This window comes from Doryrhamphus excisus, linkage group LG8 (assembly GCF_037039965.1).
Source record: "Doryrhamphus excisus strain RoL-2023G ecotype Guam linkage group LG8, RoL_Dexc_Guam_v1.1, whole genome shotgun sequence".
Classification (NCBI taxonomy): domain Eukaryota; kingdom Metazoa; phylum Chordata; class Actinopteri; order Syngnathiformes; family Syngnathidae; genus Doryrhamphus; species Doryrhamphus excisus.
Genome location: NC_136364.1, coordinates 15,189,454 through 15,206,437, shown reverse-complemented (window position 1 = coordinate 15,206,437; position 16,984 = coordinate 15,189,454). Strand labels below are relative to the sequence as shown.

At 40.9% G+C, this 16,984-nt stretch overlaps 1 protein-coding gene across 1 annotated transcript in view; it reads right to left on the bottom strand.

The window, feature by feature from the left end:
• Positions 1–16,984, bottom strand: part of LOC131134589 (chloride channel protein 2) — an 80,376-nt gene that overhangs the window by 33,946 nt on the left and 29,446 nt on the right. The window contains exons 3-13 of the mRNA XM_078792908.1: positions 13,214–13,345; positions 12,906–13,034; positions 12,667–12,800; positions 10,356–10,433; positions 9,842–9,920; positions 9,385–9,510; positions 8,875–8,959; positions 6,906–7,007; positions 6,158–6,242; positions 4,831–4,986; positions 188–257 (exon numbers count right to left, since the gene is read on the bottom strand). Coding sequence (XP_078649034.1) covers positions 188–257; positions 4,831–4,986; positions 6,158–6,242; positions 6,906–7,007; positions 8,875–8,959; positions 9,385–9,510; positions 9,842–9,920; positions 10,356–10,433; positions 12,667–12,800; positions 12,906–13,034; positions 13,214–13,345 — 1,176 coding nt within the window. The remainder of the gene's footprint in view (positions 1–187; positions 258–4,830; positions 4,987–6,157; positions 6,243–6,905; positions 7,008–8,874; positions 8,960–9,384; positions 9,511–9,841; positions 9,921–10,355; positions 10,434–12,666; positions 12,801–12,905; positions 13,035–13,213; positions 13,346–16,984) is intronic.

Sequence of the window (16,984 nt, the reverse complement as noted above, 5' to 3'; positions counted from 1 at the left end):
ACATTTTAATGAATTTTAATGAAGCAATTCATGAAAGCACTGCACTGCAATGTTTTTTTTTTTTGTTTTTTTTTTTTCCCACTTTGCCCAGTCACACGTGTAGAGGTTCAAAAATATGGTTAAAAGACTAGGATTGTACTATGTGTATTTCTCTTGGCAATGTTGTACTGCTGGCATTATTACCTACCTATAACAAATACTGGCATGAACGCCCCACAGGGTACTGGAATTGTTGTGGCAAGAGCAGACATCCAGAACTTTGGAAGGAAAAAGATAAAGAGAGTTAAGAAAAGCCAAGAAACGAAAAACAAGGTGGCATTCAATTAGCTTTGGTCTGCTATCGCAATTTCACTGAGAAGAATCCTCTCCCAGCAACAAGGATGGGGGCCATACGGAGATTACTGCTCAAGTCAGAACGAGTTGTCACATTTGCTCTTAATTTGACAAAGACCTTCAAATGAGCTCTGAATAACAAGCGTGTGCAAGGTAATTTGAATAGATGGCTAATGAGGAGAGAAGAAGAAGAATATTGTCATCACCCATCTGGGCATGTGTCTTTTAGTTTAAAAAAAAAAAAAAAAAGGAATCATTGCATTTGCTTGGTTTTTACACATTTTGCATCATCCACACATCCAGTAGAAACTATTTTCCGAGTGCTGCTTAAAGATAATCAGCACACAAATCCCTTCATAAGATCAGTTGATGAGTGTTGTATGGTGTGTCTGCATGAGAAACTGAGTAGAATGCATCAGGAAAGGAGCGCTTGCGTTGAGTGACCATGTTGATGGAGCTCTAAGCGTGACTTCTGAAGCTGATTGCATAATTACATAAAAGAAACAGAAAAGTACTTTTTCACATTTCGCTAAAACCTTGGGTTTTCGAGTGCGCTAGCTGTCGTATGGCAACGAAATTAATAAAATCACCACTGTAATATTCATTCATTCATTCATTTTCTACCGCTTATCCTCACAAGGGTCGCAGGGGTGCTGGAGCTTATCCCAGCTGTCTTCGGGCATGAGGCGGGGTACACCCTGGACTGGTCGCCAGCCAATCACACCACTGTAATATCATTTATGTAATTTTGGTAAATAAGAATTGAACAAAATGTGTGGAAACAATATGACTAAGATTATATACGGTTTAGACTTAGTTAGAATATATTATAATAATGCACTATTTCCTTTAATATGTCATCTTCCACCATTGTGAAGTTGTGGAATAGGCGTTTGTGACATAACTTTTCTCACAGGCATTTGGTTTTGTCTAACGTTTGCAGCATTTCTTGAAATCTGTATTAAAGAGCGGGCTGCACGGCGGTCAAGTGGTTAGCGCACAGATCTCACAGCTAGGAGACCGGAGTTCAATCCCACCCTCGGCCATCTCTGTGTGGAGTTTGCATGTTCTCCCCGTGCATGCGTGGGTTTTCTCCGGGTACTCCCACATTCCAAAAACATGCTAGGTTAATTGGCGACTCCAAATTGTCCATAGGTATGAATGTGAGTGTGAATGTTTGTTTGTCTATATGTGCCCTGTGATTGGCTGGCGACCAGTCCAGGGTGTTCCCTGCCTCTCACCTGAAAACAGCTGGGATAGGCTCCAGCACCCGCCTCAACCCTTGTGAGGGTAAGTGATAGAAAATGAATGAATGAATGTCATCTGTTGTGGAATAGGCGTTTGTGAAATACATTTCTCACATTTCGTTCTGTCTAACATTTGCAGCATTTCTTGAAATCTGTATTAAAGAGCAGCATTTCTTTTGCGATGAATTTCTGTGAACGCACACCATTTTGCGCTGTTCTGTGTGTATTTACAAGCAGCGCAGTGAGCGTTTACTCTCGGGACGAAGGTGCTGCATTTCGATGTGTAGGCCCCCTTCCAACCCTCCCAAAATTAGAAAACTATGTGGATGTGAGGATATGTTTGAGGTTGGGAAGTATGTTTTGTTGCATTTTTCCCTCCTAATTTCTACATTACCTGTATGACTGACAAGAGGTCTCACTCTGTTCGCCATCTAGGTAGAGAACCAATGCAGCAAGAGGCGAGGAAAACAGACGCATGCACATGACAATATATGGACACTGTTTTCATTGTTCATTTTCTAACGCTCAGGAGGGTGCTGGAGCCTATCCCAGCTGTCGTCGGGGAGAGAGGCAGGGTACACCTTGGACTGGTATTGGACAATTTGGAGTCGGTAATTAACCTAGCATGTTTTTGGAATATGGGAGGAAACCGGAGTCCCCGGAGAAAACCCACGCATGCACGGGGAGAACATGCAAACTCCACACAGAGATGGCCGAGGGTGGAATTGAACTCGGGTCTCCGAGCTGTGAGGCTTGCATGCAATTGTGTCATTAATTAAAATATTTATTATCTTGTGACACTACACATTTTATCGACACGGTCTGGTGTTCACAGCCAACTTTTCCTGAGAATGAATGCCATTCCATGTTTGCATGTATAAACCATGACTTTCAAATTAGTGTACATGAAAGACATTAAAAGAAACCTCATCAATGTAATTATGTGCAGGTTTCAAATAGACTTCTTAATTACAGTTATTGCTCTGTCTCCCCATCCCTGCATGTTTCCAGCCCTCTTCCTCTCTTTCCTGCTCCTTCCACCTCTGTCTATACTTAGCTGTAATTAAGGCTGGCTGCCACGGCAAAGTAATAGATCTTCTTCTGTAACCCAACACGGCTGTCATTTTCACACCCTGCATCCCACACAAGTACATTGGTGTTAGCACTTGAATTATATCGAATTCGAGAAATGACTATAAGCGAAACACAATGTTGTGTCCTTGTTGCTTTCCCTGCCACATTCTATCTTTGGCAACAATCGCTTTTTCTGTAAACTTACATTTAATTTCTCTGTAAATTTGTATTCATCCCGTTCCTTCATTCTTACTAGTTAGAGTTCTCGAGCAACACGTGAGCGTGGGGGGGGGGGGGTGCGGGGGTGAGCGCCATGTGTCCATGGTGGTGCCCACGTGTCAACCCCCGATGTTATGTAAAACTCTTGGAAGGTGGAAGAAACGGTTCAACTAGCAGAAGATGATGTAATGTCATGTAATCTGATAACTTGTTTACTCTTTGTGGCTCGGCCACGCTCATGTTTACTTATGTAGGTGAGTTGGTCTACAGTTTCGACTCTTGCAGCACCACAATGACAATAGATTGCAGTTAAAGTCTTGCAGACAAATGCCGGTGTGTGTGTGTATGTGTGTGTATGCACACTGTCAATATAAATAATGTTACAGATATTTCTGATTAAGTCAGCATTATTTGTGGATGTGTAGGCAAGGGCCCCTGGGTACAAAGTTTGGTAGCTGGAATTAAAGTTTCTTGTGAAGAAACAAGCACCAGTGCAAGATGGCTGCCATGATGCATAAAACAACTATTCATTACAGAGACGGAGAAGGGGGGGGAGCAATCTCGCCTTTGAAAATCACCATGCTGAGTCCAAGAAAACCAAAGGCTGTAATTAGGCATAGACATTACAGATTATTTGTGAATGCAGTGTGTGTGTGTGTGTGTGTGTGATGTAACATTCTGGCATGTGTGTACTTTTCGGAAAGTGGAAAAAATTCAGTACAGACGCACAGACAGATGGTGAGTGCAGCTCCTTGAGATATGTTGGTGACAAAACTAATAAAAAAAGATGTGAATCTGGAGGAGTTTCTCACATATAGAAATGTAAATATTACATGCACGCTTCCCAGCATGCCCTGTGAAACTCGTTTTATAAAAAGTTGCTAAAGTTATGTGTTTAAGTTGTTGCTTATTGTTCACCATAGTAGTAATAGTAGGAGTTGTTATGGTGTGTTTACTTTATGTAGTTCGTGTTCATTTCACTGTGTCATCTCTTGTGGCACTTATATGGAAGGCCATTTCGGGCAAAACACATCATACATCTGCACACACACAATGTACTCAAACACACATTGATTTTTGGCACATATGCCCCCAAAAAGGGGTAAAACACATCAAAAATCTGTACACACAAACACGATTCACACACACGCACTTTAAAAAGCTGTGTACACACACCGACAACAGGCACATACACGCAAATAAACACGCACACACAGATATAATATTCACACGGATCACCATTCACACAGAAAACTACTACTCCTGTGTATGTACACGTTTTTTTAACGTGCGTGTGTATGAGAATTGTGTTTGTGTGTACAAATTTTTCATGTGTTTTGCCCTGTTTTGGGGCATATGTGCCAAAAATCAGTGTGTGTTTGAGTACATTGTAAGTGTGTGTGCAGATGTTTGATGTGTTTTGACCTAAACGGCCTCCCATACACTTAAGTTTGCCTCAATACGCAGTATATAATATTAATACGAAATACCCAGGATGCGTGGATACTAAACTTTGATCTCAAGTATGGGGCCACAACGCATTATCTTTATGGACTGTGACACCCCGTCAGACCCCCGCTGTACACCAAACCTATTCAGGCATATTGTAAATAAAAAAAAAGAACCAGAACCAGTCGGATCGGAGACACTTTGTCATTGCACTGAATGAGAAACCGTCTCCAAAGTTCTGTAGCCGGTGCAACATAATGTAAACAAAGGTTAATTAATTAACATTTACGGTTACTTTTAACACCATTGAAGACGTTTTTGCTTGCAAAGAAGTTATATTTGTATTTAAAACTATGTGTTTTGTGTTAACATTTTTGTCTTCAATTGGATTGACATGAACTCTTATGGGACAATCGGATTCAGTTACAATGTGTTTCGGTTAGAGTGGGACCTTCAGGGATGGATTAATGACGCTAATTGCGGTTCCAGCAGACATTTGTACTCTTACCTTCATGACAATGAAGAGAACCAGCGTGACAAAGACGTTGACCTGCGGATGTTTCCATGCTTGAGAATGTCCAATGTAGTCAAACTCTTCTGCAATGCCCTGCTTGGCCCAAGTCCGGTTGTCAAGTAATGTCACCAGAGATTCTTTCTGTGTCAGCTACAAACAAAACCCTGCATTTGTTAGTGTTCTTTACATTCAGGAAATAATAGTGTTGGTGAATTGAAAACGTTACAGTATGTACTACAATGTTCACAGACTTACTGTATGTCCCAAGGGTGAGGAAGTTTTATTCTGATAAAAGTTTTTTTTTTTTTTTTTTTTTTTAACATAGCACACATTTTTTGCCTTAAGAAATGATGCATTTCTTTCAATTTAAAACTGAGTTCATCTGACTTTTGGGAAATGGTGTGATTTGCTGATATGGTACAAAGAAATGTCAAAGAAGATTTAAGACTGCAGGCAGCGAGATTAAGAGGATGACTTTTTCTGAAGTTGATCTTTTAAGATGGTGTATGTGGACGAGAGAGGGAGTTTTCAGATAAAACATTTTGCATGCACGCTCCAGAGGAGGGTTTTAGGAGGAGTAGGGTAGTGTAGGCCGGGTTGAAGCATCAAAAGCTCCACTTTGCCTCATAAGCAAATTCAGAAGGCCTGCATATATTGATGTTTGCTAAATACAAGGATGGAGAGTCTTGAACCAGTCATGATGCGCTATATATATCACTATATTGACACTTACTATGGCACCCATTATGTCATTGGATGGTCATATCACCTCGTACTTCGGTACGTGACAAAAAATAAATAAAAATACAAAACAAAAAAATATATACGTATATATACCTAAATTATATTAGAAAGGCAGGAAGTGAACAAATGTAACAGTTACTAATTGTATAAGTACCAGATGCGCTCAATTGTAATCTGATGCATGTTCAAATTATTATGTTATTATGTGCTTGGGAGCCCAAGTCATAATACAAATTATCGATCATCGAATTGAATCATTTGAATTGTATTTGCATTTTTTCAAAAATATTTTAATAATACATTATTGCTAATAATACAAAATGCTTTGTCTATATTAGACTTGCAGACCTCATGCACTGTGGTGGTGTTTACATACACCCATGTGCATAAATGCCATTCATTTTGGGCCCTTAATGATTTAAATCATAATTTTCAGCATGGCATGATTATGCAACAGACATTGTTTCTTCCGTCTAAATAGGAGTAAATCAAAAATAAATACAGTTGTGCATCCAATTCTTGGTTTTGCCCCCCACAAAAAAAAACAGTCTCAGTGGTTGAAGTGGAGGACACCTACCTTGCCAGCCATGAATTGTCCAAACCCAGGGGGAAATGTTAGCGTGGACACAAGCAGAGTTACCAGTGCTGGATACAGAAGACGTCTGAGGGAGAGATTAACAATAAGGAGAGAACAGACAGAGAGGCTGGAATAAAAATATATACTAGTCACAAAAAAGTGAGGAAATTTCAGTGTGAACCTAAAATACAATTACAGTACTATTTTTTGGGGTTAAAGTCCAAAAAAGTCTTTGCCGTGTAAAAAAATGTCATGTTCATGTTTTCTATGGGGGCACAGAACCGGGGAAGTTTTACACAAGATTCATAATACACATTTGCATGACCTTGATTCTTAAGTAATGCCTTAAGTAATACAATCAGAATGCTGCATTATTTTCACTAACTTGAACTGTACACATGTTCTCCATAATACCAAAATATGTTCAGTGTCAAATAAGTGTGTGCTTCATAATCCAATTACTATGAGGATACAAAATGTTCAATGAAACGTAGCTTCATTTGCTGTCAACATTTTGCAATATGTGTAAATTTAATGCTGCCTTTACAACCAGTAAGAAAAAAAAAGAAAACAATCTTGAATAACTGAAGTGTAGTCTAGACTCTCATCAAAGTTATAAAGTGAGCGATTGTCTCGTGACTACAAAAACGGCAGCCGTCGAAGCCTGTAAACAGCCTTGTGTGCCCTTGCCTTTCGATGCAGCATTAGGCGTAAATCGATGCTATTATGTTTTTTTTGTTCGGCTCACTTTTTCATGAGGAATCTGTTGATGGCCTTCTGTTTCCTGATGAACTGGACAATCAGTCGGTTGAGGTAGACAAACAAAGCCCCACCAAAACCACTGGCAATTCTGCACAGACAGACAGAGACATTAAAGCAACATCGGCTATATAGTATACAGTAAATAACAGTACAGCATTACGGCTATGAACATACTTTTAGTGGACATTTTAGTGGAGCATACAGTGGAACCTTGGTTAGCGTACGCCCCGGTTACCATGTTTTTTAGTTAACATAAATTGACGTTAAAACGTTTCAGATTGTGTACATTTACGGTTAACATACAATACAAATCTGAGTAGGCCTGCCATGATAACAAATCCACTTGTCCTCACGAGGGTCGCAGGGGGTGCTGGAGCCTATCCCAGCTGTCTTCGGGCGAGAGGCGGGGTACGCCCTGGACTGGTCGCCAGCCAATCACAGGGCACATATAGACAAACAACCATTCACACTCACATTCATATCTATGGACAATTTGGAGTCGCCAATTAACCTAGCATGTTTTTGGAATGTGGGAGGAAACCGGAGTACCCGGAGAAAACCCACGCATGCACAGGGAAAACATGCAAACTCCACACTGAGATGGCCGAGGGTGGGATTGAACTCGGGTCTCCTAGATGTGAGGTCTGCGCACTAACCACTCGTCCGCCAACATGTACAAATTTATAGTACTCAACGTGCAATTTAATTCCTGAATACACGTGTACGCTCTGCATTTTGTCTATACAGTATAGATATTATAGATATTATTGAGGACTAGGGGCGGGCGAAAAAGTTTCTGTCCTTAAGGGGGGGTGGGGGCATGACAGAAAATAACTGAGAAGTACTGGTTTATGTCAGTGTTTTCTCATCTTGTTAACGTCATCATTACCGCAAAAACTGACAAATCTTCGCACTTGACATGCATTAGCCGGGCAAAGATGGAAATAGCATTGACTGGTCCACTCGTTCATAGACATACTCACACACAAACAATAGCAAAATAAAAAGGGGTGCTGGCAAGCACAAAATATACGCCGTATGTCATCCGCATAGCTTTTTGGGTGTCAACACCTCCATTCAAGCTTCCACAAAAATAACTAGATGGAAAACTTTTTCATTAACTTTCTCGTCTGAACCCACAGTCTCATTCACGGAGCATGTAAAGCTCCCCCAGCAAAGGTAGGATAAAATAGGACAACCCTCAGCGCGCTAGCAACTGTTGCCGGATAAATTATCCATGAATGATGACGCATAACGACTACAGAGAATTAACACAAGGGAGATATTGATTCCAGTTTGGAATTTATCCTACGGTCAGGAAATTGGTTCTGTAAAGTCAAGCACACACAAACACACACAGTGCTAAAGGTTATGAATGAATTAGCATTTTATTGTGTCTATTGAATGTTGTTCTGGACTTTTGTGTTATGGACTGTTAGTCTTTGTAAAGGATAGTCTCCAATCATTCATTTTCATTCATTCATTTTCTACCGCTTATCCTCACAAGGGTTGTGAGGGGTGCTGGAGCCTATCCCAGCTGTCTTCGGGCTAGAGGCGGGGTACACCCTGGACTGGTGGCCAACCAATCATAGGGGCACATATAGACAAACAACCATTCACACTCACATTCATACCTATGGACAATTTGGAGTCGCCAATTAACCTAGCATGTTTTTGGAATGTGGGAGGAAACTGGAGTACCCGGAGAAAACCCACGCATGCACGGGGAGAACATGCAAACTCCACACAGAGATGGCCGAGGGTGGGATTGAACTAGCTGTCTCCTAGTCTCCTAGCGGTGAGGTCTACGCGCTAACCACTCAAGTAATTATATAATAAATAAAAAAAATACATACAATAAACAAAATCAATAAAAATCACAAAAAAATTCTATTAAGTTATGGCTTCACCGAAAAGAATAGGAATCCTCCTCCCCTCCCCCCAGTCAAACTCACCCAATGACCGCAAAAGCTGGAAGTTCCTGTAGGTCAAATGGAAAGTCTAGCCGGAAGCGAGTTTTAAAAAGGGCTGTGATGGTCTCTGGAAATAAATAAAAAAATTATAGAAAATGTTTAAGGCACCATCTGATGTGAAAACGCTTTAGACGGACTGACAATTAGGATCAAATCAACGCTGCTTCTTCTTACTCCTTTTTCGGATGTGTTTAATTGTGCAAAAGTTAATATGCGACGGTAAGTGTTTACTGGAATTACAAGAGCAAAGCAGTATGTATTATGTCGACAGCTAGCAGAAGTGTCTCGCCATTAATTTGTTCTATGGATCATATTGTGCATATTCCATTTAGCTTACTAGTTTCTGTTGCTAGCAAACAATGGCAATTAAAGAGAGAAAAGAAAAGCGGGGTCTGTACTGTGACTCTACAAACGGCTAACCATGACTTTTCGATAAACTTGCCACACAATGAAGACATAAAATAGAGTCACACACGCACATATATGTCTCACCTTCATCTTTGTTCCAAACAGCAAGCACTCGGAAAATGAAGGCACTGAAAGTTGCTGCGAAGAACCCTCTCCAGTAGTTCCTCACCGCAAAGAATGTTGATGTTACTTCAATACTGAACAATACACCTGAATACACACAGACAATACTAATAATATCAAAACATGTTTTATTGCTTTATGTGGAAAATTACATCAGAAGATCAATAGCATGACATTACAGATGGTATCGAATTAAAAGTACATTCATCTTTTATCTACTATAGTATACGATCATGTCATCCAATAGAGGGGGACACTAATGCACAAATAAGATTGCTGCCAGCCATGCCAGACGCAATTTAATCTGGGACTTGAAAGCCACAACAAAGGCGTCGCCGTCATTGTGTTTCGCAAAGGTAAGTCATTTAACGTATTCATGATATGATGTGTTATTTGGATTGTTTGATGAGAAACTCACCTCCTATTGGGGCAGCAAAACAGCAACCCACTCCCACTGCACAGGCTGCTGCCAGCATCTCAATGTTCCTCGATTCGTTCTGACACACACACACACAAATGAATTTGAGTATTTTCCTAAAAATGTTTCCGCTTCAGGATCCGCTACCAATATGGTGATATTTAGCAGTATGCTGCAATTGGCTGGCCACCCAAAGTCATAGGCTCCAGCATACCACCGCAACCCAAGTGGGGATAAGCGGCATAGAAAATAGATGGATTAATGCATTATTAGCATATGTCATATGGATCCTACACAGTTGGGATCTCATGCTCAATTTAAGTGGGGGCCACTGATGGTAGAGTCAGTTTTGGGTGACAAAGTGGGTATTATTACCATGCAGCGATAGAGGGTACAGCATTGTGTTTCCTCATATTTTATTTTCCATGTTGCTGACACCTTTCACACAATGTTCTATTGCCTTAAGCCATTACTACTTTAAAAACCTAGCAAAAAAAAACCATACAAAACATACCTCATAAATTCCTCCAAACAGAGACATGAACTTGCTGAGGAGTGCGGCACACAAACTGGCAATGTGAACAAATGGACCCTTGCGGAAGGAAAAAGCACAAAAACAAAATGTATAAGAATCTGTGTTACCTGCATTAAGGGAAATTATTTGCATGAAAATGATGACAGTTATGCAAATATCGACATGTATCGTTGTTGTTTTCATCATCAGTAGAGAGAAACTAACCTCTCTCATAATCTCTTACCTGCGGGTGTCACAAGACACGAGACCTTGCAAGATTAAAGCGGCGATATTTCTCATTGATTGGAGAGAACCGGGCAGCCGCAAATTTATGAGAGTGTGAGCTATGGTGTCGCTACTATAAAGAATATACATAATATATACATAATCAGTGCCGGTCCGTGAGTCCGTGCTCTGCACACACTATAAACCTTGTAATCCAACCGACCTTGGTGTTAAAATTTAAATATTTTCTCTTTATTTTGTAAAATCACACACTATAAACCATGTAATCCAACCAACCTTGGTGTTAAAATTAAAATATTTTCTCGTTATTTTGTAAAATCACACACTATAAACCTTGTAATCCAACCGACCTTGGTGTTAAAATTAAAATATTTTCTCTTTATTTTGTAAAATCACACACTATAAACCTTGTAATCCAACCGACCTTGGTGTTAAAATTAAAATCTTTTGACTTTATTTTGTAAAATCACACACTATAAACCTTGTAATCCAACCGACTTTGGTGTTAAAATTAAAATCTTTTCATTTATTTTGTAAAATCAAGACTGATTTTTCAATGTTTTGTTTTTGTTTATTTTACAAAAATTCATTTCATTCATTTTCTCACGCTTATCCTCACAAGGGTCGCAGAGAGGGGGTGCTGGAGCCTACACCCTGGACTGGTTGCCAGCCAATCACAGGGCACATATAGACAAACAACCATTCACACTCACATTCATACCTATGGACAATTTGGAGTCACCAATTAACCTAGCATGTTTTTGGAATGTGGGAGGAAACCGGAGTACCCGGGGAAAACCCACGCATGCCCGGGGAGAACATGCAAACTCCACACAGAGATGGCCGAGGGTGGAATTGAAACCGGGTCTCCTAGCTGTGAGGTCTGTGTGCTATCCACTCGAACGCCGTGCAGCCCTTTATAAAAAATATTATTAAAAAATACAACATTTTTATTACAAAAAAATGTATAAAAAACAAAAAACAGCCACAGGCTGCAAATGACCCTGGGCCACGCTGTTGACACCCCTGGGCTAAACAGTCTTTTGTAGTATAGTACATGTAGCTTACTAGTAGAAGCTACACACATACCTGTACACGTACACAACTAGTTCATAAATAACATCTGCACAAGCAGGTTGAGTACCGTACCGAGGCATCTTTTTGTCCCCCCACGAGGTTTAAAAAGTGTTTGTCGTTAGCAGCGTTTTCCGTCTCTCCATCTGTCTTTACCTTATTTGGACCAGTACCTGCATATATGCCTGTGGGATGCCGGGGGGGTCATTTGTAATTCATGCTGCAGGGATAATGGGAAGTAGGGTACAAGTATGCTAGGATGCATTAAGGCATCCTCCAAGAGTGGCTCACCCGAGGCAAAAGAATGTTTTGTTTGCCGTTTGTGATTTTGCATGGGATGAACTAATTAATTTTAATACAGGAAATCCTTGTCACTTTTTGCTCTTACTGAATCCATCACATTGATGTTTTGTCTGATTTGGTGTCGGCAGAGGACAAATAAGTTTAACAGAATTTTAAGACATTTTAAGAATTTAAATTCAAATGACTGAAATGTGGCTGCACGGCGCAAAGTGGTTAGTGCGCAGACCTCACAGCTAGGAGACCAGGGTTCAATTCCACCCTCGGCCATCTCTGTGTGGAGTTTGCATGTTCTCCCCGTGCATGCGGGGGTTTTCTCCGGGTACTTCAAAAACATGCAAGGTTAATTAGCGACTCCAAATTGGTATGAATGTGAGTGTGAATGGTTGTTTGTCTATATGTGCCCTGTGATTGGCTGGCCACCAGTCCAGGGTGTACCCCGCCTCTCACCCGAAAACTGCTGGGATAGGCTCCAGCACCCCTACGACCCTCGTGAGGAAAAAGCGGTAGAAAATAAATGAATGACTGAAATGTCAACATTTAGACATCCAAAAAAAGTAAATAAAGGTATATAAATTGTGTATTTCATTCCCAACCAACCAGCACCAATTCTGGTTATTTGTGGCCTACAAAACAATCAGTATTCCGACAATGTCGTATTTACAACATAGCCTTCATGTGTTTGCGTTACCTCCTTGCCCAGCGGCATTCCACTGCCCAAGGCGCAGGTCAGCCCAATGACCTTCGCCACAAACGTTTTGAAAGTGAGGTACTCCTTCAGCACGACTCCTCGCAAAATAGTTTTCATCTCCGGAATGCCGGAACCTGAGTGAGAACGCAGATCGGAGGAAAAATATCTGGGATAAGTCAAATCACGCTATTGTAAAGTAGATTAATGGATCTACTAAAGTACTAGTGTGTTTATTGTACCGACAGCCTGTGGAGCAAGAATCTGAGTGAAGCCAGCGGAGAAGGTGATGAGGACGACTGGGTATGTGACCCAGGCCAGATACTGCAGGAAAACGTTACTGTCCAGACCACCGTACATCCACTTCTGTGCTGTGGAAACACACGCAATCAAAGGATTTTATACTTAAATGATACATAAATAACAGTCGGAATGAAGAAAAACTGATTCATGTACTTCATTATGAGTCTGGTTTATAGTTTTATCCCCAATAGGTATATCATGTAAGGAGGCTAAAGATGTCACTGATGACTTTCCCTGCATGTCTCACCTTGGAGGCAAATGGCGATGCAGAAGTCCACCACCCAGCTGACCAACGCCATGACTAGTCCCAGCAAGATGAGAAAGATCCAGTCCTCCCCGACCCGCGAGATCAGGAACTTCTGGCAGCGAACCGTGCAAACTACAGGAAAGACAAGAGGACAGCTGGAGCAAATTACCAACATATATATATATATTTTAATCAATATTAACTTGTTAATAGTGTTTTCAAATGAAGATGGGTTGGTTTAATAAGCTATTAAACAATAATAAGATAATAAGAGTCACACGTCCTTTGTTGAGTCACATTTTGTTGGTTTCTTTCGGCTTTTTCCTGATTACGGAGTCGCCACAACGGATCTTTTTGATCCGCATACTGATTTTTGGCTTAAGCCCTTTAAATTCCGGATGCCCTTCCTGACGAATACCGATGATGCTTACTAGTGGAGATTGGAACCTGAGGCGCCCGCTTTTATGAGCCCAAAATATGAATAAACAATGACAACCCACAATAAATGTTGGTAGGGATTACGAACACATATATATATATATATATATACATATATATATACATATATATATTATATTTTTAAATTACGAACATACGTATATATATATATTTTTTTTAAATCAATATTAACTTGTTAATAGTGTTTTCAAATGAAGATTGACTTTTAAATGGTTGGTTTAATAAGCTATTAAACAATAATAAGATAAGACTCACACGTCCTTTTCGTTTGTTTCTTTCGTTTTTTTCCTGATTACGGAGTTGCCACAACGGATCTTTTTGATACGCATACTGATTTTTGGCTTGAGCCCTTTAAATTCCGGATACCTTTCCTGACGAATACCGATGATGCTTACTAGTGGAGATTGGAACCGAAGGCGCCCGCTTTTCATTCATTCATTTTCTACCGCTTTTCCTCACGAGGGTCGTAGGGGTGCTGGAGCCTATCCCAGCTGTCTTCGGGCGAGAGGCGGAGTACACCCTGGACTGGTGGGCCAGCCAATCACAGGGCACATATAGACAAACAACCATTCACACTCACATTCATACCTATGGACAATTTGGAGTCGCTAATTAACCTAGCATGTTTTTGGAATGTGGGAGGAAACCGGAGTACCCGGAGAAAACCCACGCATGCACGGGGAGAACATGCAAACTCCACACAGAGATGGCCGAGGATGGCATTGAACTCGGGTCTCCTAGCTGTGAGGTCTGCGCGCTAACCACACGACCGCCGTGCAGCACCGCTGAATTTAAATTAATGCGTTCTCCCGTTCGCAGTTCCCAAACGCGATTTAATCGGTTTGTTTAATAACAACGGAATCCAAACAGAACTTCTTTTGTTCGAAGAATAAAAAATATAGTGCATAAATCCCCACCAACAGCAGTCTCCATCATATCCCAAACTGATCCAACCGTTGGTTGCATCATGGGTACAAGCCAAACTGCTGTTAGCAGAATGTTAAAACTTAATGAAACATTAGCATCGGCTAATTGACAGCTTTGTTTACAAACTGAATAGCTAATTTGCCATCTATCATGCAAAGCAAGGCCAGCGGGGCACTTTTTCCCCTGGTGAATGTTTGCTCGCTGGCCTGCTCAACGAGCTGCAATGCAGAACAACTTGCTGTGTGTGCGCCGCTAAGACAGATAAGAGATAAGAACGGGTAAAATAGGCCAAGGCCTTAGTGTGACTTTCTGCTGTCTTTGTGTCATCAAATAAATGCAAGTCACGGCCATAAAAGGAAAACAATGGTAGAGCCAAAAGTGGGTGACCCGAAGGTTGTTGCTTTTAGAACACGACACATTTTAGGGTGTATGTGCCCTTAGAAGGTCAAAAAATGCATTTTTCAACAGAGTGAGCAAAGCATTGTCCAAAAATTGGTATAAACAGATACAATAAATATATAAAATGAAATGATCCGACTCCAAGTGTTGCTAGTCATCAAACCAGCAGCTCTCTTAATGGTAATTTTGGTACCGCTAATACAATAACAGAAGCATCTCCTTTGGGCTTCTTCTCTCGCTATTCATCCCCTGCTCAGACCATTCCTTCATGTTGATGTGTTTTCTATGCTAATGTGGAGTTGATGTTTATGTAAATGTGCTGTAATGGCATAGGCGTTGGTCTTGGACGAGCGGGCTAATCTTCTCTTCTTGCACTCAATCAACTCTGTTTTGTCAAGTTACAGCAGTTATAGCATTGGCCTTACGACTGCAGTAAAAGTGCCTGCTAAATGAAGTGTTATTGGTATACACACACACACAAAGTCTTGTGTCGCATTCTTTAGTAGTTTTTTGTTGTCAAATCAAGAAATACCCAGCAATTCTGTTTCACATGTAGCTAAAAGTTCCAATTCTGCTGACAATGGATGTTTTGAAGTACTGGCGGTCTGCTTGCAACAACACAATGATAAAGAAACTACTAAATTCAAGAAATAACTCACTGCACTAAGGTGGTGTTCTTGTTGATCTTGTCTTTGCACCTAGAAATTAGGCTGTCCGAGGGGGAAAAAAATATTGGCATTCGCAATATATCATTTGCATTTTGCTCCTGAAATAAATCCATGCAAAGGGAATAAAACTAGCGTAAAATTTCCATGCAAGTCCTGTACAAATTTTCACCTTGACGCTCGATAATGTTGACGCTCAGCCATACAAGCTAGCTTATGCGACTGAGATAGCGCAGTTACACTCGCTAACATAGCGCTAACAAGTTCATTCATTCATTTTCTACCGCTTATCCTCACGAGGGTCGCAGGGGTGCTGGAGCCTATCCCAGCTGTCTTCGGGCAAGAGGCGGGGTACACCCTGGACTGGTGGCCAGCCAATCACAAGGCACATGTAGACAAACAACCATTCACACTCACATTCATACCTATGGACAATTTGGAGTCGCCAATTAACCTAGCATGTTTTTGGAATGTGGGAGGGAACCTGGGAGGAAAACTGTGAGATCTGCGCGCTAACCACTTGACCGCCGTGCAAGCTATATTATTATTATTATTAGATGAATACAAGCGGGATGCAGGAAAGATGATTCTCTGTGATGCAAGTGCCGTTCCACTCATGCACTAAAACACTTTATTTTTCATTTGTATGCATCGTAACTCCACTCTAAATTCCCACGCGCAGCACATTAAAAAAAAAAAAAAAATTCCGGCATGTTTTTACTCAGGCTTGTGGTCTGCTGTGCAATCAAGCCTGATATTGCCACAAAAACACAGGCCGGGCTATATGGTGGACGAGTGGTTAGCAGGTTCGATTCTCCGCTTGGGCATCTCTGTGTGGAGTTTGCATGTTCTCCCTGTGCATGCATGGGTTTTCTCCGGGTACTCCGGTTTCCTCCCACATTCCAAAAACATGCTAGGTTAATTGGCGACTCCAAATTGTCCATAGGTATGAATGTGAGTGTGAATGGTTGTTTGTCTATATGTGTCGTGATTGGCTGGCCACCAGTCCAGGGTGTACCCTGCCTCTCGTCCAAAGTCAGCTGATGCTAATATCCCTGCAACCTTAGTGAGGATAAGCAGCAAAGATTGAGCTGTGTGTATACGTGTGTACATGTACATTACTGTGTATGTTGTTTGAGTTTAATAATAAAATTGTGTGTTTTTTCCGAAATTTCCTAAATTATTTCTGTGCTCCTAAAAGCGTACAGACATGCTGTGGCTTTCTGGAATAGATAATGGATTTACATGATTTTTCATGGGAAAAACTGATTGGATTTGAGTACGTTTCAATTGGATTCTGACCTTTTGGAACAGATTCATG